General features: G+C 48.6%; 1 protein-coding gene across 3 annotated transcripts in view; it reads right to left on the bottom strand.

Moving 5' to 3' along the window:
• LOC307094958 (arpin) overlaps positions 1 to 17,372 on the bottom strand; it is a 47,329-nt gene extending 29,957 nt beyond the window's left edge. Inside the window, exons 1-5 of one of the 3 annotated variants that reach the window (XM_079764171.1) lie at positions 17,221 to 17,308; positions 13,490 to 13,579; positions 13,077 to 13,187; positions 12,450 to 12,589; positions 8,704 to 8,782 (exon numbers count right to left, since the gene is read on the bottom strand). In XM_079764171.1, the coding sequence (XP_079620297.1) occupies positions 8,704 to 8,732 (29 nt within the window). In that variant the 5' untranslated portion in view covers positions 8,733 to 8,782; positions 12,450 to 12,589; positions 13,077 to 13,187; positions 13,490 to 13,579; positions 17,221 to 17,308. Of the gene's footprint in view, positions 1 to 8,703; positions 8,783 to 12,449; positions 12,590 to 13,076; positions 13,188 to 13,489; positions 13,807 to 17,220 lie in introns of those variants that run through there. The other 2 variants (XM_079764172.1, XM_079764170.1) reach the window with 2 other exon arrangements.
• Between the last annotated feature and the right edge of the window lie 239 nt (positions 17,373 to 17,611).

Raw genomic sequence — 17,611 nt, 5'->3', positions numbered from 1 at the left:
CCAAAACTAGCTGAACATTTTCATTTAATCCATGACATAGTGGAAATGCGTGGATTGTTTGCCATGAAAAAAGAAAGCACAACGAACGTACAACTGTGGATGACAAATAAACAAGAGTTTGAATCTGAAGCCTTGCCTGTAGTTGTTATGAGGGCTGATGCTCGGAGAAGGCTCGGGTTTCATTACTGACGACCAGATGGAGGCGCCAGTGGGGATCTGAGGGGCGCCTGAGCATCTCAGGAGGTCGACAGTGGGGCTCTGTTATGTGAACTTCCTGTTACATGCTATGGTTTTCCTCTTTTTTAAAACTATATTTTTATTGATTTCAGAGAGGAAGGGAGAGGGAGAGAGAGAGAGAGAAACATCAATGATGAGAGAGAATCATCGATTGGCTGCCTCCTGCACGCCCCCCACTGGGGACTGAGCCTGCAACTCGGCATGTGCCCTTGACCGGAATCGATTCCGGGACGCTCCAGTCCGCAGGCTGACGCTCTATCCACTGACGTGAAACCAGCTAGGGAAGGTTTTCCTCTTTATATAAGTGTATCAAGAACATCCCCCTTAGCCCTAGGAACCAGGAGGTCACAGTGTGATTCCCAGTCAGGGCACATTCCCCGGGTTACATGCACGATCCCCAGTAGAGGGCGTGCAGGAGGCAGCCGATAGGTGATTCTCATCACTAATGTTTCTCTCCTCTCCTTCCTCTCTGGAATCAATAAAAAATAAATAAATAAATATATATATATATCAATAAAATATATATATATATCCCTAGTCCAGTTTTGGCTCAGTGGATAGAGCATCGGCCTGGGAACTGAAGGGTCCCAGGTTCAATTGTCCGGTCAAGGGCACATGCCTGGGTTGTGGGTTTGATCCCCAGTGGGGGACTTGCAGGAGGCAGCCGATCCATGATTCTCTCTCATCATGGATGTTTCTATCTCTCTCTCTCCCTCTTCCTTTCTCTCTGAAATCAATAAAAAAAAATAATAATATAAATATAGTGTATAGTATATATATGTATATATATATAGTATATATATATATGTGTGTGTGTGTGTGTGTGTATATATATATATATATATATATATATATATATATATATATATTTAAAGAGCACCCCTCTTATATCTCCTTTGACAAATGGACAAGGAAGATGTGAGTCTTTGCAACTCCACCATCATTCCTGTCATTTTGGACCCACAAGGGAAGCAGAGGGGCAGGAGTGGGGCGGGATGGAGAAAAGCTGCCTAAAGCCACATGTGAGAGGAAATTACCTGCTGGAGAGAGTGGGTGAGAGAGCTACCACCGCTCTCCCCTAATTTATCACCAAGCATTCAGCTCCAGACAAGTTCTGTATGGGGACAGCAACCGAGCTGCGCGGAGGCTGAGGCTCCCCCTGCTGGCCGGGGAAGGCAATGCTCTGACATGTGTGTGGGTGCTTCCCTCTCCCTCAGCCAGCCAAGTCTACTAAATACACACTAGTGGCCCCGTGCACACCCCGGCCTGCACCCTCTCCAATCTGGGACCCCTCGGGGGATGTCCGACTGCCGGTTTGGTGGGATTGGCCTAAACCAGAAGTTGGACATCTCTCTCGCAATCCGGGACTGCTGGCTCCTAACCACTCTGCCTGCCTGCCTGCTCGCCCCTCCCAACTGCCCTCCCTGCAGGCCTGCTCACCCCCAACTGACCCCCGCCCTCCGCCGGCCTGCTCGTCCCTAACCTAACCACCTCTGCCTCGGCCCTGCCACCATGACTTTGTCTGGAAGGACTTCCGGGAGGTCTCCCGGTCTAATTAGCATATTACCCTTTTATTGTATAGATGCCTCCCTCTCCTTTTCCCCGAGCCTCTTCCAGACTGGCAACTGCATCACAAACTGTCTTTGCCAGAAACATGAATCTGATCCCATCACTCTGCACCCCTCTTAAAAACCTCTGGGGGTTGCCCAGTGCCTAAACAGCATTTCTCCAAGTATATTCCTTCGAACCCTTGTTCTTTAGTTTAAAAAGTTTAAGAAAGACTCTGTACTACACTTGTTCTCAACACAAAAATGAGAACCCCAACACAAAATGACAAATTAAGGGCTCCAAGGCGTCTTTCAGTCAAGGACCTGTTTCACTCTTTTACTCTGTTAATTCTTTTTTTTTTTTTTAATATATGCTTAGGTCATGGTTTTGTTTTTAATATATTGTTATTGATTTCAGAAAGGAAAGGAGAGGGAGAGATAGAAACATCAATAATGATGCCCTGACCGGTGTGGCTCAGTGGATAGAGCGTCGGCCTGCGGACTGAAAGGTCCCAGGTTCGATTCCGGTCAAGGGCATGTACCTTGGTTGCGGGCACATCCCCAGTAGGAGGCGTTCAAGAGGCAGCTGATAGATGTTTCTCTCTCATCGATGTTTCTAACTCTCTATCCCTCTCCCTTCCTCTCTGTAAAAAAATCAATAAAATATCCTATCTAATAATAGACAAATATGCAAATTGACCATACCTCCGACACGCCCACAAGCCACGCCCACAAGCCATGCCCACCATCCAATCAGAGCGAGCATGCAAATTAACCCAAACCAAGATGGCTACAGCCACAGAGAGCAAGGTTTCCTAGGTAACAGAGGAAGCCAAGCTTTCCGCCTGCCCTTGCCAGGCCTAAGCCTCCACTCAAGCTACAAAGTTTCAATTATAGAAGGTAAACAAATTCAAACAAATGGCGGCGGAATGGAGCTTGAGAGAGCAGGCCAGGGTTGCCGCTGGCAACAGGGGAAGCAAAGCTTTCCGCACACCCTGGCCGGGCCCACCCGCTTAAGGCAACAAAGTTTCAATTATAACCCCAACAGAAATGGCTGCCGGCCGCGGAGGGAGCCCCAGGCTTGGCTCTGCTCCAGACTACAAAGTTTCAATTGTAGAAGGAAAATAAATTCCAGATACCAGGGCCTCTGCTTGGGTTGCTAGGGGGCATAGCCGGTCTGCAAACCACCACAGGCCCCTCGCTCAGGCCACCCCACGCCCCAAGGGAACCCCCACCTGATCCGGGACACCCTTCAGGGCAAACCAGCTGGCCCCCACCCCTGTACCAGGCCTCTATCCTATCTAATAAAAGAGTAATCTGCAGATTGATCATCACTGCAACACACAATATAGCTGGCCCCATGTGGTCAAAGATCCTGCCCCCATGTGGACACAAGATGGCCACCACAAGATGGCCAGCAGGAGAGGGCAGTTGGGAGGCACCCGGCCTGCAAGGGAGGGCAGTTGAGAAGGACCAGGCCTGCAAGGGAGGGCAGTTGGAGGTGATCAACCCTGCAGGAGAGGGCAGTTAGGGGTGACCAGGCCGGCAGAGGAGGGAAGTTGGGGGCAAACAGGCTGGCAGCAGAGTGGTTAGGGGGTGATCAGGCTGGCAGGCAGAAGCGGTTAGGGGCAATCAGGAAGGCAGGCAGGCAAGCAGTTGGGAGCCAGCAGTCCTGGCGAGGGTACAGGCTGGGCTGAGGGACAACCCCTCTCCGTGCACGAATTTCGTGCACCGGGCCTCTAGTATATATATATATATATATATATATATATATATATATATATATATATTTTTTTTTTTTTTTAAAGAAACATCAATAATGAGAGAGAACCGCTGATCAGCTGCCTCCTGCATGCCCCACACTAGGGATCAAGCAGGCAACCCTGGCATGTGCCCTGACCAGGAATCATAGGTCTATACTCAATCACTGAGCCACGCTGGCCCGGCTACACCATTAATTCTTAACTTCACTTGACATAGAAATCTTTCTTATGCATTCAGTTAACAAACACACTTTAGGAATCACTGCAGAACGGGGCAGGGATGTGAAGTACACTGAGTGGCCAGATTATGATGATCTCTGAACGCATAATAATCTGGCCACTCAGTGTGTGTGTATATATGTGTGTGTGTGTGTGTGTGTGTGTGTGTGTGTGTGTGTGTGTATCAGAGGCCCGGTGCATGAATTCGTGCATGGGTGGGGCCTGGCCAACCTGGCCAGGGGGAGGGGACATGGGCGGTTGGCCGGCCTGCCTGCTGGTCGAACTCCTGGTTGAGGGGACAATTTCCATATTACCCTTTTATTATATAGGATACACACTGAGTGGCCAGATTATTATGCGTTCGGAGATCATCATCATCTGGCCACTCAGTGTAGGTGCAGGAGAGGACCCCACAGGACAGGGAGGCAGCCCAGGTCCCCAGATCTCGGAGGATTGGGGCATAGGCCTCCTCCTGCACTTCCCATACTGACCCCCACTCTGTGCAGGTTCCCCACGTCACTCTTTTCCCGAGACTGAGTGGGTGCTGGGGCCCAGAAGGGAAGTTGGATCCTAATCCCCAGGGCTACCTTTCACTTTGTTTTTGTGTTGGTTTTAAATATATCTTTATTGATTTCAGGGAGGAAGGGAGAGGGAAAGAGAGATAGAAACATCAATGATGAGAGAGAATTATTGATTGGCTGACTCCTGCACACCCGCTACTGGAGCTCATGCCTGCAACTCAGACATGTGCCCTTGACCGGAATCGAACCTGCAGTCCGCAGGCTGATGCGCTATCCACTGGGCCAAACCAGCCAGGGCAACTTTGGGTTTATTTAAATGGCTGTGACCGCAAACATTTTCTTGTAGTTTTGTGTTCTGGCATTTTCTCTTCAGTGACCTAATTCAGTGTCTTTTTTTTTTTTTTATTAAATATATTTTATTGATTTTTTATAGAGAGGAAGGGAGAGGGATAGAGAGTTAGAAACATCGATGAGAGAGAAACATCCATCAGCTGCCTCCTGCACACCCCCTACTGGGGATGTGCCCGCAACCAAGGTACATGCCCTTGACCGGAATCGAACCTGGGACCCTTCAGTCTGCAGGCCGACGCTCTATCCACTGAGCCAAATCGGTTAGGGCGTGATTAGTGTCTTTTGACCATTTACCTATTGGGATTTTACAGTAGGGAAAAAAAATCATTTATATGAGCTCTTTAGATCATAAAAAAATGGCTTTTAAAATATGTAATGTAGCCCTGGCTGGGTAGTACAGTGGGTTAGAGCATCGTCCTGATACCACAAGGTTGCGAGTTCCATCCCAGGTCAGGCCACAAACAAGAATCAACCAATGAGTGCATCAATGAGTGGAATGACAAATCGATGTTTCTCTCTCAGATGAATTAAAAAAAAAAAAAGCAAAAAGCTGATCAGGAAAGTTTCTGTCCAGAGAACATTTGAGCAGAAACCCAAGGAGGTTGTCTGCATTTTCTACTTCTGATTTTCTCACATAGAGGAAATTTCCGGGTGTGTGTGTTTGTTTTTTTAACCCCAGAAAACTATTTCACTCGTTTTCAAATTTGTCAGCAATTTCACATAATATCCTTTTATATTTTTAGCTTAGTTCTCTTGTGATTGCCACCACGGACTTCGCCTTAAGTTGGGTTCATTTCTGTTTTATTTCTTTCTTTATTATATTGTACTAGAGGCCCGGTGCATGAAATTCGTGCAAGGGGCTCGGCCCTCTCAGCCCTGGCTTCGTCCGGAAGGTCAATCCAGATGTTCTGCTGTTCAGTCTAATTAGCATATTAGCTCTTTATTATATAGGATGACTTAGTCTCTGTTTTAAATAAAGGAACCAGTTCAAGGACCTTTGACTGTTTTTCTCATTTCTAATTTATTCTTTTCTGTTTTTTTTTTTAACTCATTCCTTCCTTCTTCATCTTTATTTGGGGTGTTGTTTTTAATATCTCTAAATGATTTTATGAATATTTTAACTTTTTATGGGTTGAATAATAACACCATTATAAAAGCTACAAAACTTTTTGGGTAAAGTTTTCCATGTGTCCTGCTGGTTTTCATAAGTACAATTCTTTGTGTTATTTTCTTTTTAAAAAATATTTATATTTTTATTCATTTCAGAGGGGAAGGGTAGAGGGAGAGAGAAATAACAATGATGAGAGAATCATTGATCGGCTGCCTCTTGCACGCCCCCTACTGGGGATCGAGTCCACAACCTGGATATGTGTCCTTGACCGGAATTGAACCAGGGACCCTTCAGTCCGCAGGCCGACACTCTATCCACTGAGCCAAATTGGCTAGGGCTGTGTTATTTTCTTAATTAACACCTGGTTCTTGATTTCCTCCTTTACCCAACAGCTATTTTGGAGAATTTTAAAAATTATTTTTATTGATTGATTTTAGAGAGAGAGGAAGGGGGAAAGAGAGAAACATCAATTTGTTGTTCCACTTATTTATGCATTCATTGTTTCTTTTTTGTTTGTTTGTTTGTTTTTAATCCTCACCCGAGGATATTTTTCCATTGATTTTTAGGGACAGTGGAAGGGAGAAGGAGAGACAGAAAGAAACATCGATGTGAGAGAAACACATCGATTGGTTGCCTCCTGCAAGGGCCCTGATCAGGGCCGGGGCCAGGGAGGAGCCTGCAACCGAAGTATGTGCCCTTGACCGCAATCAAACCTGGGACCCTTTGGTCCACAGGCCGACGCTCTATCCACTGAGCCACACCGGCTAGGGCTGCATCCATTGTTTTGATTCTTGTATGTGCCCTGACCAGGCCGAACCTGCAAACTTGGTGTATTGGGAAGACGTTCTAGCCAACTGAGCCACTCGGCCACGGCCTGTTTTGGAGAATGTTTTTTTCACTTGTCAATCTCGAATACAGTGGTTCTCAACCTTCCTAATGCCGCGACCCTTTAATACAGTTCCTCATGTTGTGGTGAGCCCCCAACCATAACATTATTTTCGTTGCTACTTCATAACTGTAATTTTGCTGCTGTTATGCATCGTAATGTAAATATCTGTGTTTTCCGATGGTCTTAGGCTCTACAGCAGCGGTTCTCAACCTGTGGGTTGCGACTCACAGGTTGAGAACCGCTAGCAGGGTCGCCTAAGACCATCGGAAAACACAGATATTTACATTACGATGCATAACAGTAGCAAAATTACAGTTTCATATGAAGTAGCAACGAAAATAATGTTATGGGTGGGGGTCACCACAACATGAGGAACTGTATAAAAGGGTCGCGGCATTAGGAAGGTTGAGAACCACTGCTCTCCTGTGAATTTCTCATTTCAGCATATCGCAGACAAAGAATGTGGCCCCTCTGACATCTGCAAGCGCAGTGGGGCTTTCTGTTCGGCGGAAAATATGACCCGCTTTTTAAAACGATTTTGCGGATCCTGGAAAGTAGGCTGAGTAACTCACAGCCCAGGCAGCAGTCACAGGAGCTGGGGGACAGGACAAACGTGAACAGGAAGGACGCCTCAAAGAGGAAGTGATTTTGAGAGGGGGACAAAGAACTGGTTTCTGTCAGCACCCCCTCAAGGCCGGGCACCTCCCTAGGCACTGGGCCTGTGTTAGCTCACTCGGCCGTCTGAGAGGCTTCTTCAGAGCAGGAAACAAGGCTCCGAGGGGTTAGGGAGCTTCCCACACCCTGTCCCCTGTGTAAAGCCCTGGCTCCCTTGCTTTGCTGAGCAGGTTCCCACTTTTCTTTCGAGACCCGTTTAAAAAATATATATTTTAAATTGATTTCAGAGAAGAAGGGAGAGGGAGAGAGAGATAGAAACATCAATGATGAGAATCATGGATTGGCTGCCTCCTGCACGCCTCCCACTGGGGATGTGCCCGCAACCCAGGCATGTGCCCTGACCGGGAGTCAACCTGTGACCTCCTGGTTCATAGGTCAACGCTCAACCAATGAGCTACGCCAGTAGAGCTCAAGACCCATTTTATTTTATTTTTTTAAAAATATATTTTATTGATTTTTTTACAGAGAGGAAGAGAGAGGGATAGAGAGTTAGAAACATTGATGAGAGAGAAACGTCGATCAGCTGCCTCCTGCACACTCCCCCACTGGGGATGTGCCCGCAACCAAGGTACATGCCCTTGACCGGAATCGAACCTGGGACCTTTCAGTCCGAAGGCCGATGCTCTATCCACTGAGCCAAATCGGTTTCGGCTTATTTTTATTTTTATTATTTTGATTTTTGTTAATCCTCACCCGAGGATATTTTTCCATTGACTTTTAGGGAGCGTGGAAGAGAGAGAGAGAGGGAAAGACAGGGAGAAATACCGATGTGATTGCCTCCTGCACGCACCCAGACCAGGGCCTGGGCTGGGGAGGAGCCTGCAACGGAGGTACATGTCCTTGATCGGAATCGAACCCGGGACCCTTCGGTCCACGGGCGATGCTCTATTCACTGGGCCAAACCAGCCAGGGCAGCAATGCATTATCTTATTTTATCTCCTCAACAACACAGAGGCCAGTGGTCGGCAAACTCATTAGTCAACAGAGCCAAATATCAACAGTACAACGATTGAAATTTCTTTGGAGAGCCCAATTTTTTTAACTTAAACTTCTTCTAACGCCACTTCTTCAACATAGACTCACCCAGGCCGTGGTATTGTGTGGAAGAGCCACACTCCAGGGGCCAAAGAGCCGCCTGTGGCTCGCGAGCCGCAGTTTGCCGACCACGGCCGTAGGCCAACAAGCATGTCAAACTCGCAGCCGGCCCGCCAACTGCGAGTTTGACATGCTTGCTCTAGGGAGTGAAGCGCTGAGACTGAGTGTGGCCAAGGTCACACGGCTGGTGAGTCGACACCGTCAAGAGCTCCTTAGACTCCAGTCATTGCCACATTCAAACATGAACCCAAGTCGCTCCTGTGGTTAAAGCAGATACACACAGACACACACCTACCTCACTCCTCTGGTCTTGCTCATCATCATGGCTTCAGCAATGGTGTCTTTTTCCCCCAGACAGCGTGCTTAATTAATGCCTTAAAGGGAATTCATGAGAGTGATCCCTAAGGTTACATGCTGATTCATTCATCTGTTTTTACGAACAATACACATTTACTGACCCCCCCCCCCCCCAAACACCCCCTTCCCCACATTGGGCTGGCCCTGGACACAGCAACCTAGGTGCAGGCTGGGAGGACTCCCGTAGGAGACCTTCAGGGCAGCCCTGCCCACAGTCCAGCCCCGGCACCCAGGCCTGCCTCCTCCTCCCCTCCCCTCCCTTCCCAGTTCTCACCCCACAACGCTTTATCTCCCTTCACAAAAAGCCCCATTCTCTTTTTGCACAATACACTTTCACAATAGTCTATTCACCCCAGAGCCCAAATCGTCAGCAACCAGAATTCTGGTTCCTCTTTCCTCTTAGGTCTTCAAGCATCTCCAGGGCAGGAGCAATAACTGCATTCTGCCACAGAACTTCCGGTTTGCTCGGCTGTTTGGGACTGTAAGCACCTTGAAGGCCTGACTTGGATCTTTTTGTTGTTGTTGTTCTCCAGGGTGATAGTTTCTTTTCTTTAAAAATATATTTTATTGATTTTTTCACAGAGAGGAAGGGAGAGGGATAGAGAGCTAGAAACATCGATGAGAGAGAAACATCGATCAGCTGCCTCCTGCACACCCCCCACCGGGGATGTGCCCGCAACCAAGGTACATGCCCTTGACCAGAATCGAACCTGGGACCTTTCAGTCCGCAGGCCGACGCTCTATCCACTGAGCCAAACCGGTCAGGGCTAGTACATGATTTTTAAGCAATAACATATAGTTAGAGAACAGGACCTAGGCTTCTCATTCACTTCACAGTAAAAAAGATCCAGGTCAGCCTTAGCCGGTGTGGCTCAATGGATAGAGCGTCGGCCAGCGGACTGAAGGGCCCCAGGTTTGATTCCAGTCAGGGGGACATGGCCCGGTTGAGGGATCCATCCCCAGTGCGGGGTGTGCAGGAGGCAGCCGACCCATGGCCCTCTCTCATCATTGATGTTTCTATCTCTCTGTCTCCCTTCTTCTCTGAAATCAATAAAAATAGATTTTAAAAGAAAAGAAAAATTTAGGAATCATCCAGGATTTAGGGGGAAACCCAACGAAAAGCAAAAATCTGTGTGTGGTCGACATCTGACATTTGCCAGTTATTCTTCCAGGAGAAATGACAGGGTGCGTCAAATCGCCTGTGACCACGGGTGTATATTTGCATTGCTTTATTCCCAGTAACTTAATCAGCCTTATTTGCATAAATATAAGACTAAAAATATGCCAAAAGAAACCTAGGCCATCGACCATCAACAGGAAACTGCCAGCTTCACCCGTTCAAAACCAATAAATACGTAAGAGCCCTAGCCGGCTTGGCTCAGTGGATAGAGCGTCGGCCTGTGGACTGAAGGGTCCCAGGTTCGATTCCGGCCAAGGGCACATGCCTGGGTTGCAGGCGCAATCCACAGTGTGGGGTGTGCAGGAGGCAGCTGATCAATGATTCTCTCTCATCATTGATGTTTCTATCTCTCTCTCTTCCCTTCCTCTCTGAAATCAATAAAGAAATATATTAATAAATAAATAAATAAATAAATAAATAAATAAATAAATACGTAAGAGCCACAGTGATGACCCCTATGGCTATGGAAGAGCTCATTGGTAAAAAGCCTGGAATACAATTTCGTATTAGTGATCCAGAAAAGCTTAAAAGGCCCGGCCAGCATGGCTCAGTGGTTGAGCATCGACCTATGAACCAGGAGGTCAAGGTTCGATTCCCGGTCAGGGTACATGCCCAGGTGGCAAGCTTGATGCAGCCGATCGAAGATTCTCTCTCATCATTGATGTTTCTCGCTCTCTCTCCCTCTCCCTTCCTCTCTGAAATCAATAAAAACAAAATAAAGCCATGTCTTTGCTTATTTTATTTTTTAAAAAAAAGCTTAAAAGTGTATACCCTTTAGTTCTGCAACTTCAGTTCTAGAAACCTATTTGAAAGAATCAATAATGTGGACAAAGATGTGTGTGAAGGGTGTTTATCAAAGGCACACCAGTGCCTCTATTTTGGAAAAAATTACAAATTAAAAAAAAAAAAAAAAGGAAAAGGAAGGAAAGAAGAAAAAAACCCTAAGTATTCATAATGAGGAAATGGTTAAGGAAGTAGTGGTGTGCATATTTGATGTAATACTATATAGCTATTAAAAAAAACACCATGTTTTTGAAGAATATTTAATGAATTGGGAAATGTTTGTAATACACTGAGGTACAAAATTGCATATGCATCAGAATTACATTTTTTAGTTCTCTTTTAATCCTCACCCGAGGATATGTTTTTATTTATTTTTTAAAAAATGTTTTTATTGATATTTTTAGAGAGAGAGGAAGGGAAAAGGAGAGAGATAAACATCGATTGGTTGCCTCCTGCAAGCATCCTGACTGGGGTTGAACCCGCAACCTGGGTATGTGCCCTGACCGGGAACCGAACTGGCGACCTTTTGGCACACAGGATGCATGCTCAACCCACTGAACCACACCGGCCAGGGCAGGATATATTTTTATTGACTGATTGGGGGAGAGAGAGAGAAAGAGAGAGGTTGTTTGGCTGCTTCCTGCAACCCCCTATGGCAGTGGTCGGCAAACTCATTAGTCCACAGGGCCAAAATATCAACAGTACAACGATTGAAATTTCTTTTGAGAGCCACATTTTTTAAACTTAAACTTTTAACGCCACTTCTTCAACATAGACTCGCCCAGGCCGTGGTATTTTGTGGAAGAGCCACACTCAAGGGGCCAAAGAGCCGCATGTGGCTCGCGAGCCACAGTTTGCCGACCACGGCCCTATGGGGATTGAGCCCATTGTGAGTGGGAATCAAACCTATGGCTTTTTGGTGCATGGGACAATCCTCAACAGGGCCACATGGGTGGTCAGGGCTGTTTCTGCACAAGTATGTATATGTTTGTATATTTACCCCGAAAAATACATATAAAATACTTAGAAGGAAATACACACAAGTTAAAAGTTATTTCTGTTTTTTTGAATTACAGGTGATTTTTATTTTCTTCCTTAGCATATTTGCCAAATTTCTATAGTGAGTATATTATCTTTTTATTTATTTATTTTTAAAATACATTTTATTGATTTTTTACAGAGAGGAAGGGAGAGGGATAGAGAGTTAGAAACATCGATGAGAGAGAAACATCGATCAGCTGCCTCCTGCACACTGCTCACTGGGGTCGTGCCCGCAACCAAGGTACATGCCCCTGACCGGAATCGAACCCGGGACCCTTCAGTCCGCAGGCTGAGGCTCTATCCACTGAGCCAAACCAGCCAGGGCAGTATATTATCTTTTCAATATATTTTTATTATAATGTGGCCTGGCTGGTGTGGGTGGCTGTGGTTGAGCGTCAACATATGGCTGGTGTGGGTGGCTGTGGTTGAGCGTCAACAGGTGGTCGGGGTTCAATTCCTGGTCAGGGCCCACGTCTGGGCTGTGGGCTCGATCCCCAGTGGGGGCCATGCAGGAGGCAGCCCATCAATGATTCTCCCTCATCATTGATGTTTCTACCTCTCTCTCCCTCTCCCTTCCTCTCTGAAATCAATAAAAAGATATATTTTTTAAAAAACGTAATTAATAAAAAAATAAGGATAATGTGACTGTTTCTAGAGGGGGAAAGCTATCTGTGAAATACCTGCTTTCGGCAGCCCCTCTTCGTTCCACCCTGGGGTCCTGCCCTTTCCATTGGCCGATTCCAGTTGGGAGATTTAGTAGGAAACATCGAACACGAAATACTGCAGGAGCCACTGATGCTTCTTAAAACGTCTGTCTGGTCTGTCAATGAGAGAAACAGATCTTAATAATCACCTGCTAATCTCCCAGCAGTTACTCGGGGGAACACATCAATTGAGACGCTGAAGAGCTGTGTCTCATCCCCATTCTCAGCTCTCAAGACTCCCCAGATTTTCAGAGATGGATATGAACATTCTGGAAAGTCTGCAGCATGAATGCATCACCCGGGGACATCCTGAGGATTAATAAACCTTATAATAGCAAACCTTCCTTCCCATTTCAGCTCTGGGGGCGGGGGGGGGGGGGGGGGGGGCGGGGCAAGGGGGACAACGTCGGGGCTTCTGAGATGCCCAGGGAGACCTCCATTTCTTTCTCTCTAGTATGAATCCGGGGGCTCCCTTCCTGGGTTCGAGCTGGCCTGGGGATGTGGCTAAACCTTGGTGGTGCCTGACCGTGACTTTAGGCCTAACGGTTGCACCAGGGTCAAAGTGTATGCAATACACACTCAACACATTACATGTCATATTACCTGCCTTTATCCCTCGGAGTCCCAGGACCTTAGTGGACATTAGCGAAGTTGAAAAGGTGTCATAGAAGGAAGTGGGTCACCTGCCCAGACAGGTTGTCCCAAGGCGGCCATCTGTAAGAGAAAAAGAAAATGGGGTCCTCGCTGGTGTGGCTCAGTGGATAGCGCGTCGGCCTGCGGACTCAAGGGTCCTGGGTTCGATTCCCAGTCAGGGCACATGCCCGGGTTGCAGGCTTGATCCCCAGTAGGGGGCATGCAGGAGGCAGCCGATCAATGATTCTTTCTCATCATTGATGTTTCTCTCTCTCTTTCCCCCTTCCTCTCTGAAATCAATTAAAAAAAAAAAAAAGATAATGAGGAGGGAGAGAGGACCATCACTCTAGGAAAGAGAAAACAGATGCTGAAGGAACTCCCACCTGGAAGCTGGCCGTGAATTCTGGCTTGATGACACCATAGGTGTGACCTTGGGAAGTTTTTTTTAGTTTTCTGTGCCTTAGTCTCCTCATCTGTAAAATGATGATTAGAATATGACATCTACCCAGCACAAAGGTGACTGTATGTTTACCACAGTGGGTCCATAAAAATGAAAAACTGGAAACACCCCACAAGTACAACAATTTATTTAGATAAGTTACGACATGTGCGTGCCATGGAATAATATCACCTGTTAAGAATGATAATGTGGCCCTGGCCGGTTTGGCTCAGTGGATAGAGCGTCGGCCTGCAGACTGAAGGGTCCCCAAGTTTGATTCTGGCCAAGGGCACATGCCCAGGTTGCGGGCTCGATCCCCAGTGGGGGGCGCGCAGGAGGCAGCCGATCGATGATTCTCTCTCATCATTGATGTTTCTATCTCCCTCTCTCTCCCTCTCCCTTCCTCTCTGAAATCAATAAAAGAAATATATATATATATATATATATATATATATATATATATATATTAAAAAGAATGATAATGTGGATGTTTACAGAGAGGGAAAGATATCGGTGACTTATCACTGGGTGAAAGTGGTTGCAATTCAATATGTGTAGGGTTATGTCATTTTTGTTAATTTTGTAAAAATAACATATTTACATGTATAGTCACACATTTGTTGAACAATTTAACATTTTTCTAATATCTATTTTATTGATTTCAGAGAGGAAGGGAGAGGGAGAGAGAGGTAGAAACATCAATGATGAGAGAGAATCATGGATCGGCTGCCTCCTGCACGCCCCACAGTCGGGATCCGAGCTCACAACCCGGGCATGTGCCCTGACCGGGAATCGAACCGTGACCTCCTGGGCCATGGGTCGACGCTCAACCACTGAGCCACGTCGGCCGGGCAACAATATTTACTTTGTATAGTTTTATTATTATGTGCCTTTCCGCGTAAATACGTGGACATAAAATGTCCAAGGATGTATATACCAGACCACAATGGCTCCACGGGGGTTTCCTTTTCAGTTTTGCTTAGCTGATTTTCAAACTATTTCACCATGAACTTGTGTCCTGAAGAAATAATAGAAGCGTAAGATGTGTACAGTGCAGAAACTGGAACACTGGTGCGCCTGGATCCCGGGGGGGGGGGGCATTCGGCTGGTGCCAAGTTCATCTGCATGTGGCTTAGAGAATGAGGGACCCAAGCAAAGAACTAAGATTTTTAAAGCAGACGGCAAAGGAGTCTATAATCCCTCCTGCCCCGCCCTCCTCCACAGTGTGAACGTCTCTGTCTACTTCTCTCTCCACTGAGCAAACTCAGCCGGGTACCTGCTCCGAGGGCCCCCTCTCTTCGGCAGGCTACCCTCCCCTGATGAGGCCTGGCCTGGGTAGCCAGTCTCCGCATGCCAATCATGCTCCTGAGAGAACGCCTTGGCCACCTTGATGAGACACAGGTGTCCCCAATCCAGGCCACCTGTTGGGACACGGGGCATCTTTCAATGAATGTTCCCCCACAGCTAGCTCGTCGAGTTTCTGGCGTGGTGAGTCATTTGGAACAGAATCTCATTTAAGGGCGCCTCCCTGATTTAGAAAACGAATGAACAGCCTTAGCCGGTTTGGCTCCGTGGATAGACCGTCGGCCTGGGGACCCAAAGGGTCCTGAGTTCGATTCTGGTCAAGGGCTCGTACCTCGGTTGTAGGTTCCTCCCGGGCCTGGGCCTGGGCAGGAGGCAAACCATCGATGTGTTGCTCTCACATCGATGTTTCTCTCTTGTCTCTTCCACTCTCCCTAAAAATCAATGGGAAGCCGAAACCGGTTTGGCTCAGTGGATAGAGCGTCGGCCTGCGTACTGGAAGGTCCCGGGTTCGATTCCGGTCAAGGGCATGTACCTTGGTTGCGGGCACATCCCCAGTGGGGGGTGTGCAGGAGGCAGCTGGTCGATGTTTCTCTCTCATCGACGTTTCTAGCTCTCTATCCCTCTCCCTTCCTCCCTGTAAAAATCAATAAAATATATTTTAAAAAAAAATCAATGGGAAAATGGGAAGAACATTCATTGAAAGACGCCCCCATGTCCCAACAGGTGTCCTGGGATTGGGGACACCTGCGTCTCATCAAGGTGGCCAGGGCGTTCTCTCAGGAGCATGACCGGCATGAGGATTCAGGTGAGGATTAACAAAACAAATAAGCAATCAAACAAAACTGCAAACAGACACACTCACAAGTAGAAGCTACCGTGTACCGTGCTCTGCCCGGGCTCAGGTAGGCCTCGTTTTAACCCCGGGAGACAGGTGTTTTCACCCCCATTTTACAGATGGGAAGACAGAGAAGTCAACGTGCCCAGAGATTTGCAGCAAGTCAGCCGGGGCCCTTAAACAGAAGATGCCATCTCTGCGCAGCCCCCAGATCTTCCTACCCCCAATTTATAAGTGGGGAAACTGAGTCTAAGTTCTTTCCCCGAGGCTGTTACTCACCCACGTTCATGAAGTCAGCAAGTGGGAGAGGCTAAAATCCGACAAATCTCCCTGATACCCGCCGCCCTCCTCCCCTTCGCCCCGTCACACTCCATGCTCTCGCCTCCCCCACGTGTGCCCTGACACTGCACTCGTTCCCCACGCCCCCGCGTGCACTCCCCCGGGCGGCACATACTTGTGGCAGTTCCAAGAATCTGTAAGAATGTGCTCTCTTGCCCTGGGGGCTTTGGACAGGCTGTGCCTTCCTTCCCGTGCATTTGCCTGGCACAGGCCTATGCATCTAGATGCCGCCTCTTCCGGGAAGCCCTCCCTGACCACCTTCGTCGAGAGTCCCCTCTCCGGGGTGCTTCCTCGTTCTTTGCATGCAGCACCTGGCACTGTGGTTGCTGCTGTCTTCCTGCTCATTTCCCTGCGGGTCTGCAAGGCCTACATGAGGAGGACCGTAGCACCCAGCTCCATAGCAGGCACCCAGTAGGTACTCAGTAAGCATTTGTTAAATGAATGCCTGACACCATCCGAGCTGTGCTTTGCTTTGTTTGAAGGATACGACTTGGGTGCCCCAATCTGGAGGAAAGAAAATGACAGAAATGTGTCATCCTATTCAGGGGGCATAGTGGCCGAAGGCTCTGGGGTCTTCGGGGGGCTCCGTGTGCTGGTATTAAGACGATGGTGTCCTCCTTGCCCAAGCCAAGTCTCCTGCTACTGTTTTCTCACTCCCAGTCAGAAACAAATCATGTTCTGAGTGACTGCAGTCATTGCTCACATCACCAGGAGCTGGTTCAGGGTGGGGTGAGGGGCATTGGCCTTGGGGACTCCAGTCTCTGAAGGCCCAGGCCTCCTGGCTGTGGGGGGGGGGGGGGCGGGGGAGGGGTGCCGAGTAGCAGGTCGGTCTGGGGAGGCTGCAGTCACTTGGGGGAAAGACAATGGGGCTCAACATCTGCTCCCGGCTGGGAGAAGGGACCCTCCACTGAAAAGCCGGGGAAAGCAGGGAAGTGTGGGAGGATGAGAAGGGGTGGAGCCAAGGAGATGCAGCCGGGAGGAAGGAAGAGAAGGGGAAGGAAGAGAGAGGAGGCAGGCGCCGGCTTTCCTTCTCCTCCCTGACCTGGTCTGGAGCGCCAAGCCTCCTCAGGCATTGTTTCCTGCGGAAACTCCGGGGAGGGGGGGGGCGCCCCACGGAGACCTCACGTTTCCCCCGCAGCCCCTGGCAGCAGCCCCGGCCCCCAGTCCCAGGCATCCAGCAGGTGCTCAATACTTACTTGGGGGGAAACTGAGAACCGTGGCCAACTTTACTCTGGGAACTTTTCCCCTGTCCTCTCCCCACTTCGCCAGGGAAGCCGAGGGCAGAGCAGGTCTTGGGAGCACGCCCGGGCGCCCCATGAATAATTGACCCTCCGTGGCGGCTCGGCCCCGGGGACAGCGTCGGAGTGGAGACGCGGCTCCGAGTGGCCGGCTGCCAGGAGGAGGTTGGAGGCCCAGGGTCCGGCCTGCCCCGGAGCTGGCGGGGAAGCCAGGCCGTGCCAAGCCCCCCGCGGGGAGGCGCCAGGGCCTGACCCTGCGCGGCCAATGGCCACGCCTCGACGCCCCCAGCAGTGTCAGCGGGGCCCTGGGATTGGAGGGCCCACGGGGGGGGGGCCGACCCCCGCTCCT

The sequence above is a fragment of the Cnephaeus nilssonii genome, assembly GCF_951640355.1.
Source record: "Cnephaeus nilssonii genome assembly, chromosome: 24".
In the NCBI taxonomy this organism is placed as follows: domain Eukaryota; kingdom Metazoa; phylum Chordata; class Mammalia; order Chiroptera; family Vespertilionidae; genus Cnephaeus; species Cnephaeus nilssonii.
This window is presented reverse-complemented; position numbering and strand designations above follow the sequence as displayed.